This window comes from Gadus morhua, chromosome 4 (assembly GCF_902167405.1).
Source record: "Gadus morhua chromosome 4, gadMor3.0, whole genome shotgun sequence".
Taxonomy (NCBI): domain Eukaryota; kingdom Metazoa; phylum Chordata; class Actinopteri; order Gadiformes; family Gadidae; genus Gadus; species Gadus morhua.
Window position 1 is genome coordinate 3,776,988 of NC_044051.1, and position 17,500 is coordinate 3,794,487.

The 17,500-nt window shown below is 48.1% G+C and overlaps 1 protein-coding gene across 1 annotated transcript in view; it reads right to left on the bottom strand.

The window, feature by feature from the left end:
- LOC115542660 (laminin subunit beta-1) overlaps nt 1-14,674 on the bottom strand; it is a 46,837-nt gene extending 32,163 nt beyond the window's left edge. The window contains exons 1-14 of the mRNA XM_030354987.1: nt 14,425-14,674; nt 13,579-13,751; nt 11,868-12,003; nt 10,824-10,897; nt 10,089-10,277; nt 9,501-9,564; nt 8,006-8,208; nt 7,346-7,466; nt 6,552-6,740; nt 3,843-4,019; nt 1,959-2,071; nt 1,190-1,269; nt 509-644; nt 1-72 (exon numbers count right to left, since the gene is read on the bottom strand). The exon at nt 1-72 is cut by the window's left edge and continues 87 nt beyond it. Of these exons, the coding sequence (XP_030210847.1) occupies nt 1-72; nt 509-644; nt 1,190-1,269; nt 1,959-2,071; nt 3,843-4,019; nt 6,552-6,740; nt 7,346-7,466; nt 8,006-8,208; nt 9,501-9,564; nt 10,089-10,277; nt 10,824-10,897; nt 11,868-12,003; nt 13,579-13,751; nt 14,425-14,455 (1,758 nt within the window). The 5' untranslated portion in view covers nt 14,456-14,674. The remainder of the gene's footprint in view (nt 73-508; nt 645-1,189; nt 1,270-1,958; nt 2,072-3,842; nt 4,020-6,551; nt 6,741-7,345; nt 7,467-8,005; nt 8,209-9,500; nt 9,565-10,088; nt 10,278-10,823; nt 10,898-11,867; nt 12,004-13,578; nt 13,752-14,424) is intronic.
- Nucleotides 14,675-17,500: the final 2,826 nt, after the last annotated feature.

Genomic DNA, 17,500 nt, shown 5'->3' on the forward strand with positions numbered 1-17,500 from the left:
GTTGACAAAGCCCACACCTGTCCAGGTAGGGCTCCGGTCCAATGGGGACGGGCGAGGGACCACCGTGACGCCCTGAGAGAGAGAGAGAGAGAGAGAGAGAGAGAGAGAGAGAGAGAGAGAGAGAGAGAGAGAGAGAGAGAGAGAGAGAGAGAGAGAGAGAGATAGAGAGAGAGAGAGAGAGAGAGAGAGAGAGATGGTTTGATGATAAAGAGTATATGCATACATTAAATCATATATTTTTCATATCATGAAAGTATATACATATAATAATCTCAAACATAAATAATCATACACATTTATCAACTATCTTATATTGTAACCTTTTTTTTCATCATCGGTCCGGGAGCCAAGGAGGCTTATGTGTGTAACGATACACACACACACACACACAGACACACACACACACACACACACACACACACCGACACACACACACACACACACACACACACACACACACACACACACACACACACACACACACACACACACACACACACAGACTCACGGGTCCGTGCGCGGCGTCCTCGGCCTCGTAGGTGTAGTGGTCCAGGGCGATGAAGTAGAAGCCAGAGTCCACCTGGTCGCAGCGCCGCCCCGACATGTGCTCCTGGCACTCACACTGCCCTGTGTGCTGGTTACAACTACACACACACACACACACATACACACACACACACACAGACACACACACACACACACACACACACACACACACACACACACACACACACACACACACACACACACACATGCACAGACAAACAAGGACAGGCACACACACACACATATACACACACAATACACACACACGTCCACACAAAAACACACAGACACACACATGAACACACACACACACACACACACACACACACACACACACATAGACACACGTATGAACACACACACACACACACACACACACACACACACATAGACACACGTATGAACACACACACACACACACACACACACACACACACACACACACACACACATACACACACACACACACACACACACACACACACACACACACAGGCACGCACAGGAATAAACACACACAGAGATGGGATAGTTATATTCCTATTCACTTACATGTGCATTTAAATTAACATTCAGTCCTATTTCAGCTCCTGACGCTGATTCATGCTGCGCCAGGATTGGTTGAAACACGTTTTGTTCCTACTTGTTGTGGATAGCCCCGCCCTGGTCGCAGTCACATGCTCTGCAGCCGTCCATGTCATTGGCCAAGCCCCAGTGTTGTGGCTGCACGGGAACACAGAGAGAGGGTGTTTAATGAGGGTCTGGCTGCATGGTCTACACCCCTCGAAGATAACTTTTTTTTTATTTATTTTTTTATTTATTATACAGGAAAGTATTAGAAGTAACAAAGTTACAATATAAAACGGGCCTGTCTCAGTAAAATAACTGATTTCCAGCAGGTTCCTGTTCTGCAGCACATATAACATACAGGGACAAGGCACATCACACGTCACATTTACATACAACACATAACAGGGACACATGCACACGCACATGCACACGCACACACACACACACACGCACTGCCAAAAACACACTGACACATATACATATAAACCGCATGGACACATACATTAAAAACATAAGCAAAAACACATGCTTCCTTTACGTAAATGGTCAATTCAAGCAAGTGCACACACATGCCTTAACAGACAACCTTTCACATTCACACTCATACTACACATGCACACAAACGCACACACACACAAAGAGCAAAGAAAAAAATGCATAAATAAAAACACATGTTTATTTTATGTTAACAGTAAAAAGCACACACACCACACATACCAACACACATAAACACACCCACTCACACACACACACACACACACACACCCTCGAAACACACACACACGCACGCACGCACGCACGCACGCACACACACACACGCGCGTGCGTTTCGGCCTCCGTACCAGACACAGGTCGCAGTGGTCCCCGTCGACCAGCCTCTTGCAGAGGCACTTCCCTGAGTGCATGTCGCAGGGCGTTCCCCCCGGCAACGTGCCCAGCGCGTTGCAGGTGCACGCTGCGGCGGACGACAGGTCAAAGGTCAGCCAGGGTAATAGATCGATCGCTCCGAGTGGATCGGTTTAACATCCATACGCACGCAGCCGAACATGTACATACATTGATAGAAATCATTTGAGGGTAGCGCAAAATAGCGCAGGCCGTTAGCAGTTAGCAGTTAGGAAGGCTAGCCTTGGTGCTAAGTAGGCTAGATTTGGTGCTTCGAAGGCTAGCCTTGGTGCTAAGAAGGCTAGCCTAGGTGCTAAGAAGGCTAGCCTTGGTGCTAAGAAGGCTAGCCTTGGTGCTGAGAAGGCTAGCCTTGGTGCTAAGAAGGCTAGCCTTGGTGCTAAGAAGACTAGCCTTGGTGCTAAGAAGGCTAGCCTTGGTGCTATGAAGACTAGCCTTGGTGCTAAGAAGGCTAGCCTTGGTGCTAAGAAGGCTAGCCTTGGTGCTAAGAAGGCTAGCCTAGGTGCTAAGAAGGCTAGCCTTGGTGCTAAGAAGGCTAGCCTTGGTGCTGAGAAGGCTAGCCTTGGTGCTAAGAAGGCTAGCCTTTGTGCTAAGAAGACTAGCCTTGGTGCTAAGAAGGCTAGCCTTGGTGCTAAGAAGACTAGCCTTGGTGCTATGAAGACTAGCCTTGGTGCTACGAACGCTAAGAAAGCAGCAGCGATCGTTTAACGACCAGTCCCAATAAAACTGTCCGTGTACCTTTGTTCCATTTAGTAAACACCAGTACTGAACTATTTACGGTACTGCTAACAGATGATTGGTATCTATTTGCATTTCGAATAGTTGGTTGACCAGCTGGCTACCTGACCTCCTACCGTTTATTTATTCAACACCTTATTTATTTGATAAGCCCATCTGTACGTTTACGTTCAGGTTCCAGCTTATATTTTTGATACTCTTGCTGTGTATACGATACATCTTTTCTGTTTATATTTTGCACACAAACTATGCTATGCTACTACTATCCTGTAGTTGTTGTTGCCTCGCTGAACTTCCAATCCAAAAAAAAACTGGAACTTGGATTCCTCTTTGAAGTTGCCTGTTTTTTCACCCATAACTGTTTTCTTACAGACTGTTTCCTGTACATGGGGTGTGCTTTCCCTCTGAGAGACTTAAAAAGGCTTGTATAAATAAACCGCTACACTATGAAACAATAGACGCAACATGTGAACCATTAGAGTTAGTCTGCATGCCTGTGGGAGTGAGTGTGTGTGTGTGTGTGTGTGTGTGTGTGTGTGTGTGTGTGTGTGTGTGTGTGTGTGTGTGTGTGTGTGTGTGTGTGTGTGTGTGTGTGTGTGTGTGTGTGTGTAACTGTTGCGTATGAATGTGTGTTTATATCTGTATGTATGAGTGTGCTTTCAATCGGTTATCATGTATCTCTGTATGTAAGCATGCGTTTGTATGTGCGTGTCACTGTGTGTTTTACATGTTTGCATCTGTAAGTACAGGTCAGTGTCCATGGATCTCTAATGTGTGTGTGTGTGTGTGTGTGTGTGTGTGTGTGTGTGTGTGTGTGTGTGTGTGTGTGTGTGTGTGTGTGTCTGTGTTTTACATGTTTGTATCTTTAAGTACGGGTCTGTATCGTGTCCATGTATCCACCGCCAAATCACAAGGCTATGTGTGCGTGTGCGTGTAACCGTCTGTGTTTTTGTGTAACACGTGTGTGTGTCGGTGCGTGTGTGTGTGTGTGTGTGTGTGTGTGTGTGTGTGTGTGTGTGTGTGTGTGTGTGTGTGTGTGTGTGTGTGTGTGTGTGTGTGTGTGTGTGTGTGTGTGTGTGACCTACGCAGGCAGCCGCTGTCCCCCTGTCCCAGGCCGTAGTGTCCCTGTCGGCAGTGGTCACAGCGCTCCCCCTCCACGCTGGCCTTACAGCGGCACTGACCCGAGATCAGCCCCGCGCTGACGTCGGTGCGGCCGTCACACATGCCCCCCTGCAGGGAGCCCTCTGGGTCGCAGTTACACGCTGCATGAAACAAGAGAAAACACAAATATTAGGATTACTATTTTAATATTTTTGCACTCGTCGTTTTCCCTCTAGCGACCTGTGAACCGGGATACATGTAATTAAAGATAGAGTATGTAATTAAAGGTGAAGTATGTAAATAAAGGTAGAGTGTGTAATTAAAGGTAGAATATGTAATTAAAGGTAGAGTATGTAAATAAAGGTAGAGTATGTGATTAAAGGTAGAGTATGCAAGATTGGGCGATTTCAAGCTAGCTCCAGTGTAATCTTTGATAACTCTCCAAGCCCCGCCCACCTTCAAAAAGCGAACCTTGAACCTGTGGCGGTAAAGTTAGAGTCTACGACGGAATATGTTTCAGAGCACATTAAAAAAAAAAGAATTTGCATAATGTACCTTTAATGATGATAATTAAGGGGGCCTAGAGATAGGCTGAGGACATTGGGGACATTGGGGAATTGAACCTGGGTCAGTTGGGCTGGGTCAAACAGGTCAAACACCTTAGCAAGTACACTACACTACTCTACCCCCTGTGTATTCAATTCAAACGGATGGAGTCATTTCCCTCCACAAGGATGTCCATGTCATCGTGTAAACAAAGTTTGTAGGAAGGCAGGGGAAGTGTAACGGACGCTTGATGAGAACAATTAGGTCATAATGTTCTGAAACAATAGACGGTATATTTAGATGGGCTGCTGGTCATCTGCGTAGACGTGTTTTGCACACTCTCTCTGTGAATGGAAGCTGGACTTCCATTGAAGGACGTTATGCATAGCATGAATTTATATAGCATAAAGTTATAGGAAGTTTCCAAAGGATAGACATGGGAGATATGGCCTTCACTAATGATGTCAATATCCTTAATGTTGCTAATTATAAAATCTTCAAGCCTACAATGCAAAAACAATATATGGTTTTCAACATTGTTCTCACTCAGTTAATAGACAATCAATGCAAACTCTTCTTCTTATTTCTGTAATACTTGAGTATACCGCTGACATCTCAACATCTACCGAAGAAGCCCCTCCCCCAGAAGAAGCCCCTCCCTCAGAAGAAGCACCTCCCCCAGAAGAAGCACCTCCCCCAGAAGAAGCCCCTCCCTCAGAAGAAGCCCCTCCCTCAGAAGAAGCACCTCCCCCAGAAGAAGCCCCTCCCTCAGAAGAAGCACCTCCTCTAGATGAAGCCCCTCCCTCAGAAGAAGCCCCTCCTCTAGAAGAAGCCCCTCCCTCAGAAGAATCCCCTCCCCCAGAAGAAGCCCCTCCTCTAGAAGAAGCCCCTCCCCTCCGTTAGCATTGCGTAACGCCGTGTAGAGCTAACGGCAGGACCACAACGCATGAAGATCGCTTAAACACACGACCCGGGCGGTAATGACAGGGGGGGGGGCACCGAGAGAGGGGGGCCGGAGTAAGGCCTTTTCACTCCTTCACGGTGATTCCCGGGTCGTTACAATCACACAGTAACCATGGCTACTGTCAGCTGCTACCCTTTCAAAGGGCCTGGGGGCTGATTGGAGACCACCACTCCAGCTGCTCTGTGTGTGGTTCAAAGTGATCCAAGTGTGTGTGTGTGTGTGTGTGTGTGTGTGTGTGTGTGTGTGTGTGTGTGTGTGTGTGTGTGTGTGTGTGTGTGTGTGTGTGCGTGTGTGTGTGGTTCAAAGTGGTCAAGGTTAAGAATCCCACGAACGCTGCAGAAAGGTGCTGTTTACCCGCTAAGGAGCAGAGTTTAGGTAAAGAGGACCACAGACGTGTCATTTTGAGTCAAAGTTAAAGTCGGGAATGTTTCTTATCGTCAGCGGAGGTGAGTGTACAAAGCATGAGAGTGGTTTGCTTATCGTACTTAACATGAGTCACGTGATTCATGTTGACATGTGTCACAATCCAATCCCTCCTACTTCCCTGTTTGGTTCAAACTACTGGCCTGAACTAAGTTAGCTGGTTCTGAACGGTTGCCATTTCTTTAACTTTTCCCTACAATAGAATGTGAGCTTGTTTTGCAATTTATATCAAAACCTATAATACATGGAACTCTGTTTAGGGAAGAATAATTTGTTTCTGCGTGTGTGTGTGTGTGTGTGTGTGTGTGTGTGTGTGTGTGTGTGTGAGTTTAACAGGGATTCAAAACGAAAACCTTTGGATAGGAAGTGCAACTCCAATCCAGGCAAATGTGTGAGTGTGTTTGTGTATGTCTGTGTGTGTGTTTGTGTGTGTGTGCGGATGTGTGCTTGTGTGTTTACATGAATGTGATTGTGTGTGTGTGTGCGTGCATCTGTGTTTGTGCGTCTGTGTTTACGAGTGACAGCGTGTGTTTGTGTGTTTACCTGCGTGTTAAGTTTGGTTTAGTTTAGCTAAGTTTAGTTCATTGGTTTATAGTTTCGTGGACAGTCCCCTTTGATTAACTGTATAGTAAAAGAAGGAGCAGCTTTAGACTATTTGGCTCATTCCCAGCTGTAGTCCCCGGCCAGTTGTCAATAGGCATGTGTGTGTTTGTTTCTGATTGCGTGTGTGCGCGTCCGTGCATTCATGTGTGCGACTCACGCTCGCAGATGTGGGGGGCCCTCAGGTCTCGGTTGGGGTGCTGGTAGAAGAAGGGGCGGCACTGCTCGCACTGGCGTCCGGTGGTGTTGTGGAGGCACGCCTCGCACACGCCGCCGCTCATGTTGCCCGTGGAGACGTATACCGCCATGTCGAAGTGGCACGCGAACGAGTGGTGGTTACACTCACACCCTGAGAGGGGGGGGGGAGAGAGAGAGAGAGAGAGGGACCGAGAGAGAGTTAGAGCGAAACTAAAGATCAAATAAACTATTTGCTTTGAGTCAGTGAGTCTGCAGATTGGTTAACGTGTTTTTGCGTGTTTGTGTGTTCCTGCATGTGTGTGTGTGTTCATTAAAATCTTGAAATCATGTGTGTGGATATGCATGTGTGTGTGTGTGTCTTCCTACATGTGTGTGTGTGTTCCTGCATGTCTGTGTGTATGTGTGTTCCTTTATGTGTATGTGTTTGTTCCTGCGTGTGTGTGTTAATGTTTGTTCCTGCATGTGTGTGTGTGTGTTTCTGTGTGTGTGTGTGTCTGTGTGTTCCTGTGTGTTCCTGTGTGTGTGTGTGTGTGTTTCTGTGTGTGTGTGTGTCTGTGTGTTCCTGTGTGTTCCTGTGTGTGTGTGTGTGTGTGTGTGTGTGTGTGTGTGTGTGTGGTGTGTTCTGTGTGTGTGCGTGTGTGTGTGTGTGTGTGTGCGTGTGTGCGTGTGTGCTGTGTGTGCGTGCGTGCGTGCGTGCGTGCGTGCGTGCGTGCGTGCGTGCGTGCGTGCGTGCGTGCGTGTGTGCACGGGGCTCACTCTTGCAGGCGTTGGTGTTGTATCCCAGGGCGGGCCTCCAGGGCAGCTCGTGGTAAAAGTCCTGGCAGCGCTCGCAGTTCAGACCCTCAGTGTAGTGTTCACACACACAGCGACCGTGCACCTGCACATACACACACACACACACACACACACTACTGTCTGTGGATTTTTTTTTACCATTTACTTTTTACCATAAACAATAGAAATGCCCCTATTCTGGAAACAACATTGATATGTTAGGTGTCCTAGCAACAACTTGTGCGCCGGAACCTACACAACTACGTAGGCATGTAAAGGCCATCACCCTTAAGAAGTGTGCAAAGTTGTGGGTCGATACCTCCACAATTGACGTAAAGTATAAATTTGAATAAACGCTAAGCTGAGCGCTATTAAAGGTGCGATATGCGAGATCCGCTATCTAGTTTCTAACTAACGCTCAAAATAATGTAATAAAAAAAAAAAACGGCTTCACTCTTTCTACCCATTATCCAGTAGTAGCTAATTAACATAGCTAATTAACATAGATTCGTTACTAATTAGCATAGACCCCTGCTCCTTTAACGTTAGCGTCGGCTAACGTTAAAGGAGCAGTCGTCTATGCTAATTAGCTCAATTAAGACCGTCATGTGACATGCAACGGGGCGCCGTGGCTCCACCCACCATGCCCTCCACGCCCTCGCGTGCCCCCTCCATCGGGGCGCACTTGGCGGCGTGCCCGTAGCAGAAGCAGTTGCCGCGGACGACCATGTCGTAGAGGGCGTAGTAGTACTTCTGGGTGACCTCGTCGCGGTGGTCGAGCAGGTTGTCGCCCAGAGTGTGGAGCTTGGAGAAACGCACGCGCAGGTTGGTGATCTTCAGCAGGTCTGGAAGCAAACACACACACACACACACACACACACACACACACACACACACACACACACACACACACACACACACACACACACACACACACACACACGCGTATGAGGAAACACAGAAACACCAACGTACACACGCACACAAAAACACACACACACAGGCGCACATGAAGGCATGCACACACACACACACACGGACACACAGAGTAAAACATACACGCGCACACACGCGCACACACAGAAACACACACACACACACTCACACACACAGAAACACATACACATGCACCCACGCACGCTCGGCCACACACAAACAAACAAAGGCACACACACACACACACACACACACACAAACACACACACGCATGGACACAAAGAGAGAAACACACAAACGCACACACACAAACACACATACACAGAAACAAACGCGTACAGAAACCCACAAGGAGAAATACACACACAAAAAAAGCACACACAAACACACACACACACACATATAATCTAAGCAAATTTTTTATAAAAGTTCTCACTTTTATAATGAACTTTCAGTCATGATTCATTATTCAATGTGTGCTGTGATTGCAATTAGCTGATTGCTGAATTTGTATAAATTCTAATTCATCATGGAGAACTTCCAGAATATTGTAGCTAGCTATTGGGGGGTTAGGTTTTACAGAAAGAAAATGTTTCCTAGACTTAAAATCCAAGATATTAGGTCTAAAAGTAACACGCAGACATTAGTCTATATACAGTTAGAAGACTTGGACCTCACAGGCAGGTCAAACTGAATCTTCTGAACACACACAGACACACACAAACATTCCAACTAACTAGCGTGTGTGTGTTTGCCTGAGAGAGAGAGAGAGAGAGAGAGAGAGAGAGAGAGAGAGAGAGAGAGAGAGAGAGAGAGAGAGAGAGAGAGAGAGAGAGAGAGAGAGAGAGAGGAGACCAATAGACCGAGCAGGAAGTCGAAACCAAGTTAAATGTCCGATGCGAGAGCATCGTCCATGTGTGAAATGCCATTGGTCGGTCACTGTGACCGGGGTGTCCGATAGGTTGCCATGGTGACAGATAACTACAAATCACTCTACAGTACAGCCGTGGTGTGTGTGCTACCAGTCTGACGGAAAGATAGGTGTGGGCAGGAAACGGGCAGGAAGATTCCAAAGGAAAACATGTGGGAATAACTTTGGGAATTTTCCGTAAATATTCGTCCTAAGTGTAATAGGCAGCGGTCAAATTTAGTAGTTACTTTTTATTTTAACATATAAACTGATAATAAAGGTTTTTCCTACTCTGAATCCTAGGGCTGTAGGGGTCCTCGATTTTATAGGCAGGGTCCAACACTCGGAAAATCACCTGGGAACACAAATTTCAGTCAGGCCCATCAACCTTTAACACTTTAACAAATAAAGGATGAGGAATAGGAGGAAGGAGGAGGAGAAGGATGGGGAGGAGGAGGGATAGGGGAGGAGGAGGAGGAGAGGAGGGGAGGGGAGGAGGAGGAGGAGGAGGAGAGGAGGGGAGGAAGAGGATGAGGATGAGGGATAGGAGGAAGGAGGAGGAGAAGGATGGGGAGGGGGAGGGATAGGGGAGGAGGAGAAGGAGGAGGAGGAGGAGGAGGAGGAGGAGGAGGAGGAGGAGGAGGAGGAGGAGGAGGAGGAGGAGGAGGAGGAGGAGGGGAGGGGAGGAGGAGGAGGAGGAGGAGGAGGAGGAGGAGGAGAGGAGGAGGAGGAGGAGGAGAGGAGGGGAGGGGAGGGGAGGGGAGGAAGAGAAGGAGGAGGAGGAGGAGGAGGGATAGGAGGAAGGGGAAAAAAAACAACAACACACACAACGCACAAAATTCCCACAACAACAACAACAAAACACAAAGCGACCCCCACCTCTCCCTCGGTCGAGGGCTCGATGTCGGAGTAGCGCGAGTCGCAGACGACGTCGTCCACGTCGACCATGGGCCCCTGGGAGACGCCCGGGAACGCCGTCTGGCAGTTGTAGCCAAAGTAGCGGTACACCTGCCACGTCTTCCCGAAGTTCATGGAGCGCTCGATCACCATGGCGGCCGGCCGGAACGTCTGCGGAGAACGGGAACGTTCAGAGGAATCCGGGCTGAGTTGCGTCGTGGTTGTGTGTAGTCGCGCGTTGCGACGCATTGGTTGTGTGCTGTCACAGAACGTTGTGTCAACCCCCAATAACAATGACTGATTCTGGTGGTCGGCTCATGACATCGAGTTATTCTTATTTTTTGTGTGGATTGATTCATAAAGTTATGTTCTGCTGTGAGTGACAGAGAGAGAGAGAGAGAGAGAGAGAGAGAGAGAGAGAGAGAGAGAGAGAGAGAGAGGGAGGGAGGGAGGGAGAGAGAGAGAGAGAGAGAGAGAGAGAGAGAGAGAGAGAGAGAGAGAGAGAGAGAGAGGAAGAGAGAGAGAGAGAGAGAAAGAGAGAAAGAGAGAGAGAGAGAGAGAGAGAGAGAGAGAGAGAGAGAGAGAGAGAGAGAGAGAGAGAGAAATAAATGGAGGGGGATAGCGAAAGAGAGACAGGGACAGAGGCAGAGAGACAAATAACGACATAGAGAGACAAGCGAGAGAGACATTCATAGAGAGGGGGGGGGGGGGGGTTACCCTGAAGGTCATAATCAGATGCGTGAAGTGGAACTCGGCTTCCAGGTCCAGCTGTATGGTGACATTCTCCATATCTTAGAGAGAGAGAGAGAGAGAGAGAGAGAGAGAGAGAGAGAGAGAGAGAGAGAGAGCATGTTAGCTGGATCTCGTCAAAAACGTTTACCACGCTTGTTTAGATTAAAAAATAGGAAAAAAATAAAAGTAGTTGGCATTCCAAACACTTTCACACACATTCACACTTAAGTCCCGCGACCAGCTGAAGCCAATCAATCTACAGTGTGTGTGTGTGTGTGTGTGTGTGTGTGTGTGTGTGTGTGTGTGTGTGTGTGTGTGTGTGTGTGTGTCCTTACTGCTGCAGGCTTAACAGCTAATGCATGGGAGACTCAGAGGAAACGGAAATCCCATGCATGTCCTCCCTAAGACATCTGTGTGTTCTGTGCATGAGTCACCATGCATTCCTACAAACCACTTTGTGTGTGTCTTTGTGTTTAAGTATGATTGCACACGCGTGTGTGTGTGTGTGTGTGTATATGTGTGTGTGGGATACAGTAGTTGGAATGAAACACATCTGGTTCCCTGTGCATCACACCTGCTCCTGAGTCCTTTCCGGAACACCTGTAAACCCGGCCCCTCCCCTCTGATTGGCTGGAGCAGCCCCTCTCTGTGATCTTCTGTCTGTCGTCCAATTACCGGCGACAGCTTCCCATGGGAACGAACTGCGCCTCACACACTCACACTCAGGCAAACACACACCCTCACACACAATCAAGCAATACACACACTCACGCAAACACTAGACACACACACACACTCACACACACGTAACCTACTTTACTCTCTATTTCTCTCTCCCACATGTGAGGGCGAGGAGGAGGAGAGGGGGGGCTTGGGGGATTAGGAAGAGGAAGAGGACGGAGACATTGAAGGCGACATTGATGGACATTGATGTGTGTGCGTGTGTGTGTGTATGTGTGTGTGTGTGTGTGTGTGTGTGTGTGTGTGTGTGCGTGTACATCTGTGTGTGTGTGTGTGTGTGGGCCTCACCGTTCTCCGACTGCCACCAGGTCTTCAGCCGGTTGCTGGCGAAGGTGGTGACCAGGTTCTCGATGGTGTGGCTGTCGGGGTGCAGTCGCTCGTCATACATGTGCTTCGAGTCACACGTGAAGCACTTCTTCTCCCCCTGGAGGAGGGCAGAGGGGAGGGGGGGAGGGGGGGAGGGGGGAGGAAGGGGAGAGGGAGGAAGAGATGGATGAGGAGAAGCATTTGGAGCGGGAGGAGGTTGAGTAAGGTAAGGGGAAGGAGGGGGGGGGGGAGGAGGAGGGGAAGGAGATGGAGGGGAAGACACATGAAGATGATGAAACACCAGGTGGAGGAGGAGGAGGAGGGGGAGGAGGGGGTGGGGGAGCAGGAGGAAGAGGAGGAGGAGAAGACACATGAAGATGATGAAACACCAGGTGGAGGAGGAGGAGGAGGAGGGGGAGGAGGGGGTGGGGGAGCAGGAGGAAGAGGAGGAGGAGAAGACACCAGGTGGAGGAGGAGGAGGAGGAGGAGGAGGAGGGGGAGGAGGGGGTGGGGGAGCAGGAGGAAGAGGAGGAGGAGAAGACACATGAAGATGATGAAACACCAGGTGGAGGAGGAGGAGGAGGGGGAGGAGGGGGTGGGGGAGCAGGGGGAAGAGGAGGATGAGAAGACACATGAAGATGATGAAACACCATGGGAAAAAACAGAGTTGTGTCTGCGTCGGCTTGATTACAGTACTTGAGTGTATGTATGTGTGTGCGCGCATCTGTTCACGGATGTCTGTGTGTTTGTGTGCCTATGCTTGTCTGTGTGTGTGTGTGTGTGTGTGTGTGTGTGTGTGTGTGTGTGTGTGTGTGTGTGTGTGTGTGTGTGTGTGTGTGTGTGTGTGTTTGTGTGTGTGTTTGTGTGTGTGCGTCAGTGTGTGTGTGTGTCTGTCTGTTTACGTGTGTGTAGTTAAGTGTGTATGTGTGTGGTTACATGTGCGTGCGTGCGTGTATGCGTGTTTGTTCGTGCAGATTTGTGTGTGTGTCTGTGTGGTTACGTGTGTGCGTGCGTGTATGTGCCAGCAGTTGTTATGCATTGTCAACACCAGAGCCAGCTGCAGTGTGATTACACCAAAGCCTGAAATCGAAACCTCCTTTTGTGTAAACTTCCCGATGTAAACAACATCATAAATGTGGGAGGCATTCCAACAGACTACCCCGAAACCCCCATTCCCTAAATGCTTAGCGGGAAAGCGGAAACGCATTAAGCTGCTCAACTCCCAACTCCTATATTCTATATTCTTCCTATATCTTCCCCCCTCGAGTCCCGGGTGGGGGTTAGGGGGCCCCGTGTTTCATAAGGAGAGCATTCACATCCCTACCCAGCAGACATCACCCAGAAGGCCCTTTGATAAGAAAGAAATGAACTGTCTCCATCATAGGTCAGCACACTCACAGGAGACGAGTTGTGGAACACACTGTGCTTATTGTGCCGTGGAATACCAACCCTCCTACACCACCGACGGACGTCTCATGGTCACAAAGACGCGCACGCGCGCACACGCACACGCGCAAACAAGGCACACGAGTGCGCACACACTCATGCAGCACAGGAGGGCGTGCACACGCATAGGCACACGCGCGCGCCCACGCAGACAGGGCCACGCGCGCGCACACAGGCACACACGCATGCACACACTGGCGCACACACACAGTGACAGACGAGGCAAGAAGAAAAGAACGGTACTTACCTCGAGGTGTCCCACAATGCAGTAGCGCTCGGGTTCCTCCAGGCCGCAGGTGGAGGAGACGCTGAGCTTGTCCTCGCGGCCGATGAGAAGGTCCCCCGTGGCGGGGTAGCAGCTCCCCACGGTGCAGCCCTCCCCGAAGTCGGGGAGCATCGCCCCGGCCCGCCATCCCACGGCTGGGGCGGAGAGGTAACGGCTTTTAGTGATGGAGTTCGCGACTCAGAAGACGTTAGATTAAAGGACATGAATTTCAATGATCTAGAAGTACTTTATAGTTATTTCCAAACCGTTAGAAAAACCGCTTGCATCACAGCAAAGTAAGACCCACTCTGAACTGTGTGTGTGTTAGCTAATTATCTTGAATTCTATTGGTTGCACTCAACAGACGCAAACGTGTGTCTTTGTAGGGTCTGAGCTTGTTTTGATTGGAGTCACATGAAATCTATTTCTGATCCAAGGAGAAAGAGGCCATATGCTCGGCTTGTGGTTAAAAACAGATAAAAGTAGGCCTATCGAGTGCTACACAGGAATATAAACCAAACCTATTGCTTACTTTAAGCCCAAAGCAATGAGATAAGTGCTCTTTACAAGGTGACAGGATGAGTAGGGAACACTTTGGAGAAAACACGCACTGGGAATGCCAGTAACGTCCCAGTAATGTCCCAGAAACAGTAACCACATCCACATGGGCATCGTTAGAGAGGATGGATTTGGCAGAGAGGAGAGAAAGAGAAACTCAGTTTACCGCTCTCACTAACACGCAACACGCCCCTAATCCCACAGTTTTAACGCAACAACAAACAACTCAATAACTAAATACAATGAAATAACAATTCGATCGCAGCTCACCCAAAAGTATCGCGAGATGAAGGATCCACATCTCAGAGGTCGATCACAGTCCGCACTACTCCGAGGGTCTCTGTCGGTGGGTCCCGGTGTGTGTGTGTGTGTGTGTGTCTCTGTGTGTGTGTGGAGCACAGAGGGAGTTGTCCTGAATGTTGGAGATCATCATAAACACCCACCCGCTACCCAAGAACTCGGGAGCGCGCTCCCGAATGTGCGCGCGCCCTTGTCCTGGAGTAGCCTAAAACTTGAGCAAGAAATTAAGAAATTGTAAGAAATTAAGAATAGGAATTATTGATGCGTTCCATATGAATAATATTAGTATCGTATTGTATAGTATTTAGTAGCAGATATTTTCTATACAGACCAACTTTTGAGGTTTCGTATTTTTTCTCCCGCATGTTCTTTAAACCTGAGTTACTCCAACTTCATAAGAAGTTAGATTTATAAGTCTTCGTCTTTGGTTAAAAGTTCGACAATAAGGATAAACCACCGACTGGTTGTGGTAATGTGTATCGGGGTTTCACTGCGTTCCAGCGCGAAGCATTGCGCGGAGCGCGTCTCTTCACAGACGGTCTCTAGATTGCGCTGCGCTTCCGTCTAATGGCTACAGTTACGGTAAAGATGTTCTCTATTGCGCTGCGCTGCCGTCATGAGTACCGTTACGGTAAAGATGGTCTCTATTGCGCTGCGCTGCTGTCCCAGGGTTACAGTTACGGTAAAGATGATCTATATTGCGTTGCGCTGCCGTCTCAGGGGTACAGTCAGTTACGGTACAGTCAACCTCATCGGAAGGAATCATCTGCAAGAACCAAATAAGATATTTTACCTATTTAGTGGAGAGCTCTGTCATGAATAATACATTTGTAATAAAATCACTAAACAGCTTGGCGTCCGATATGGAGAAATGAAGTTCAAACACGAACTGAAAGGGACATTCATAATTTCAAAGGGGAGTGAATCCATATCAGCCTTGCCTTTACCACATGGACAAAATATTCCATGGAAAAAATATATATATAAAGAAAATAATAATTTCATATTTGGAAGAAAAAAATAATTGCACTGTCTCCCCTGGTCGCCTAGATGGCGCTGTATACCAGTAGGTCAGAACGACGCAGTTAACGTCCAGCAAAGACCAGTCTCGAGGACGATTTTCAAGGAGTCAGGATACATAACGTTAACGGACATGATAACCCGTGTGGTGCAGTATCTCTACACAGGACGGTGGGGGGCGGGGTGGAGACGGTTGGTTTGTGTGTAGGTGATGATGGCACTGTGGAGGTGTTGGGTCCCTCTCTGTTGCCCCTGCTCTTGATGAGATGCTACTGATGCGGTTCTGTTGTCTGCCGCTACGAATTTCAGCCATGCGGAAGAAGGTGATGAGGCAGTAAGGGCAAGAAACAGGGTTTATAAGAGGTCGAGGAGTTTCCCAGTCAAAGGTCATGTATACCAACGACTAAGGGCTGTAGGGAAACGAGGGATTACATTTAATAAGAGGGCAGGTTGGACTATAATGCTATAAGAAAGCTTCCTTCATTTGAACCCACGTTTGTATATCCAGGTGTATCGCGGTACTGCTACTGGCCCTGGTTCCCATAGGTTTGCCCCGTCATCTTCTAGGCTCGCTAGCGATGTCTGGGACAGGGTAACCCGCTGGCGTCCTCTGCTGGACGCTTTAGGAACTTCTCAGCCTCGCATGGAAATTACTTTTGATAAATGCGTCTGACACAATGATGCAACCACATGTAAGTCAATTATAAAACGAGCAAAATAGCTCACTTTGCTGGTTTACTGAAATCCCGAGGGTGCACTGATAATTCAGTTAGTGCAATAAACGTTTTCTAAGACGCAATATTCTCTCCTCTTAGCTAAATATAAAGATCAAACGCCAGAAATGTTAACCACCGTATAATTTGATGTTCGCGTTCGGCCCTCTTCACAGTAACGGCTCTCTTGTTACCGTCCGGGGATGGGGGAGCCCAAAGGCACGACAACAGAGGGTTGTAAAGTTCAAATGTTTATTCACAGGGAATGAGCGGAGGCTGGTCGTGGTCGATGAGGTAGGCCAGCTGGGTCGATGTGGAAAGACAGCGCCGCGGAAGTCGGAAGGTATGGACGGAAACAGATCGGGTTAGAACCAGACCATCACTGATACAAGAACAAGCGACATTGGAAGTCATGAACTCTACTGACTAGAGACGATCTGGCGGTGAATGGTTAAAAAGCCGGAGTAGATAAGCAGGTGTGTTGATTATGGTGATCCACAGGTGTGTCTGGTTGAGTCGTAGAAAGGAGGAGTCTGATATGATTAATAATTTCAAACTCATTCTAAAAAGAAGAGATGAAGCAGCTACCTTTTTTTCCGTCGCAGTGTATCTACAGAGCAGCGCACCTGCACAAAATATATCCGTGAAATGTCACAATTTCTCAGAATCAAAGGTGAAAGTAGAAACTGGTGGCCAAAAGCTGACATATTGTTAGAAATTACGCGTCCCAGATCACCAATGAATAGATTAAATGACGTGACAGTGACACATATTTCCGTGAGACTGGGTTGTATATATATATATATATATATATATATATATATATATATATATATATATATATATATATATATATATATATATGCAATGCGAGCTATTATTCTAGTTTTATAATTGACTTACAAATAGTTGCATTGTGTGTGTGTGTGTGTGTGTGTGTGTGTGTGTGTGTGTGTGTGTGTGTGTGTGTGTGTGTGTGTGTGTGTGTGTGCGCTTACATATATATATTAATATGGCAACTTCAAATGGAAGGATATGAAGAAGAACAATGTACATGTACTGTATAGCCCATGTGTGGGTATACGCGTGCGTACGTTTGTCTGTGTGTACGTGTGTATGTGTGTGTAACGTATACATATCTATAAATAAATGCAGATATCGGGGCAATTTATTTGGGGCGGAGGAAGGGAGCGGCCCGCGCGGCCCCTGTGGTCGGCCTGATTAAAGCTCTCTCTTTGACAGACGCTGGCCTCCCCAGCGCCGCATTTATTTGTTTAAATAGCCACTTCCTCTTCCTGTTATGTCTCGTGCCC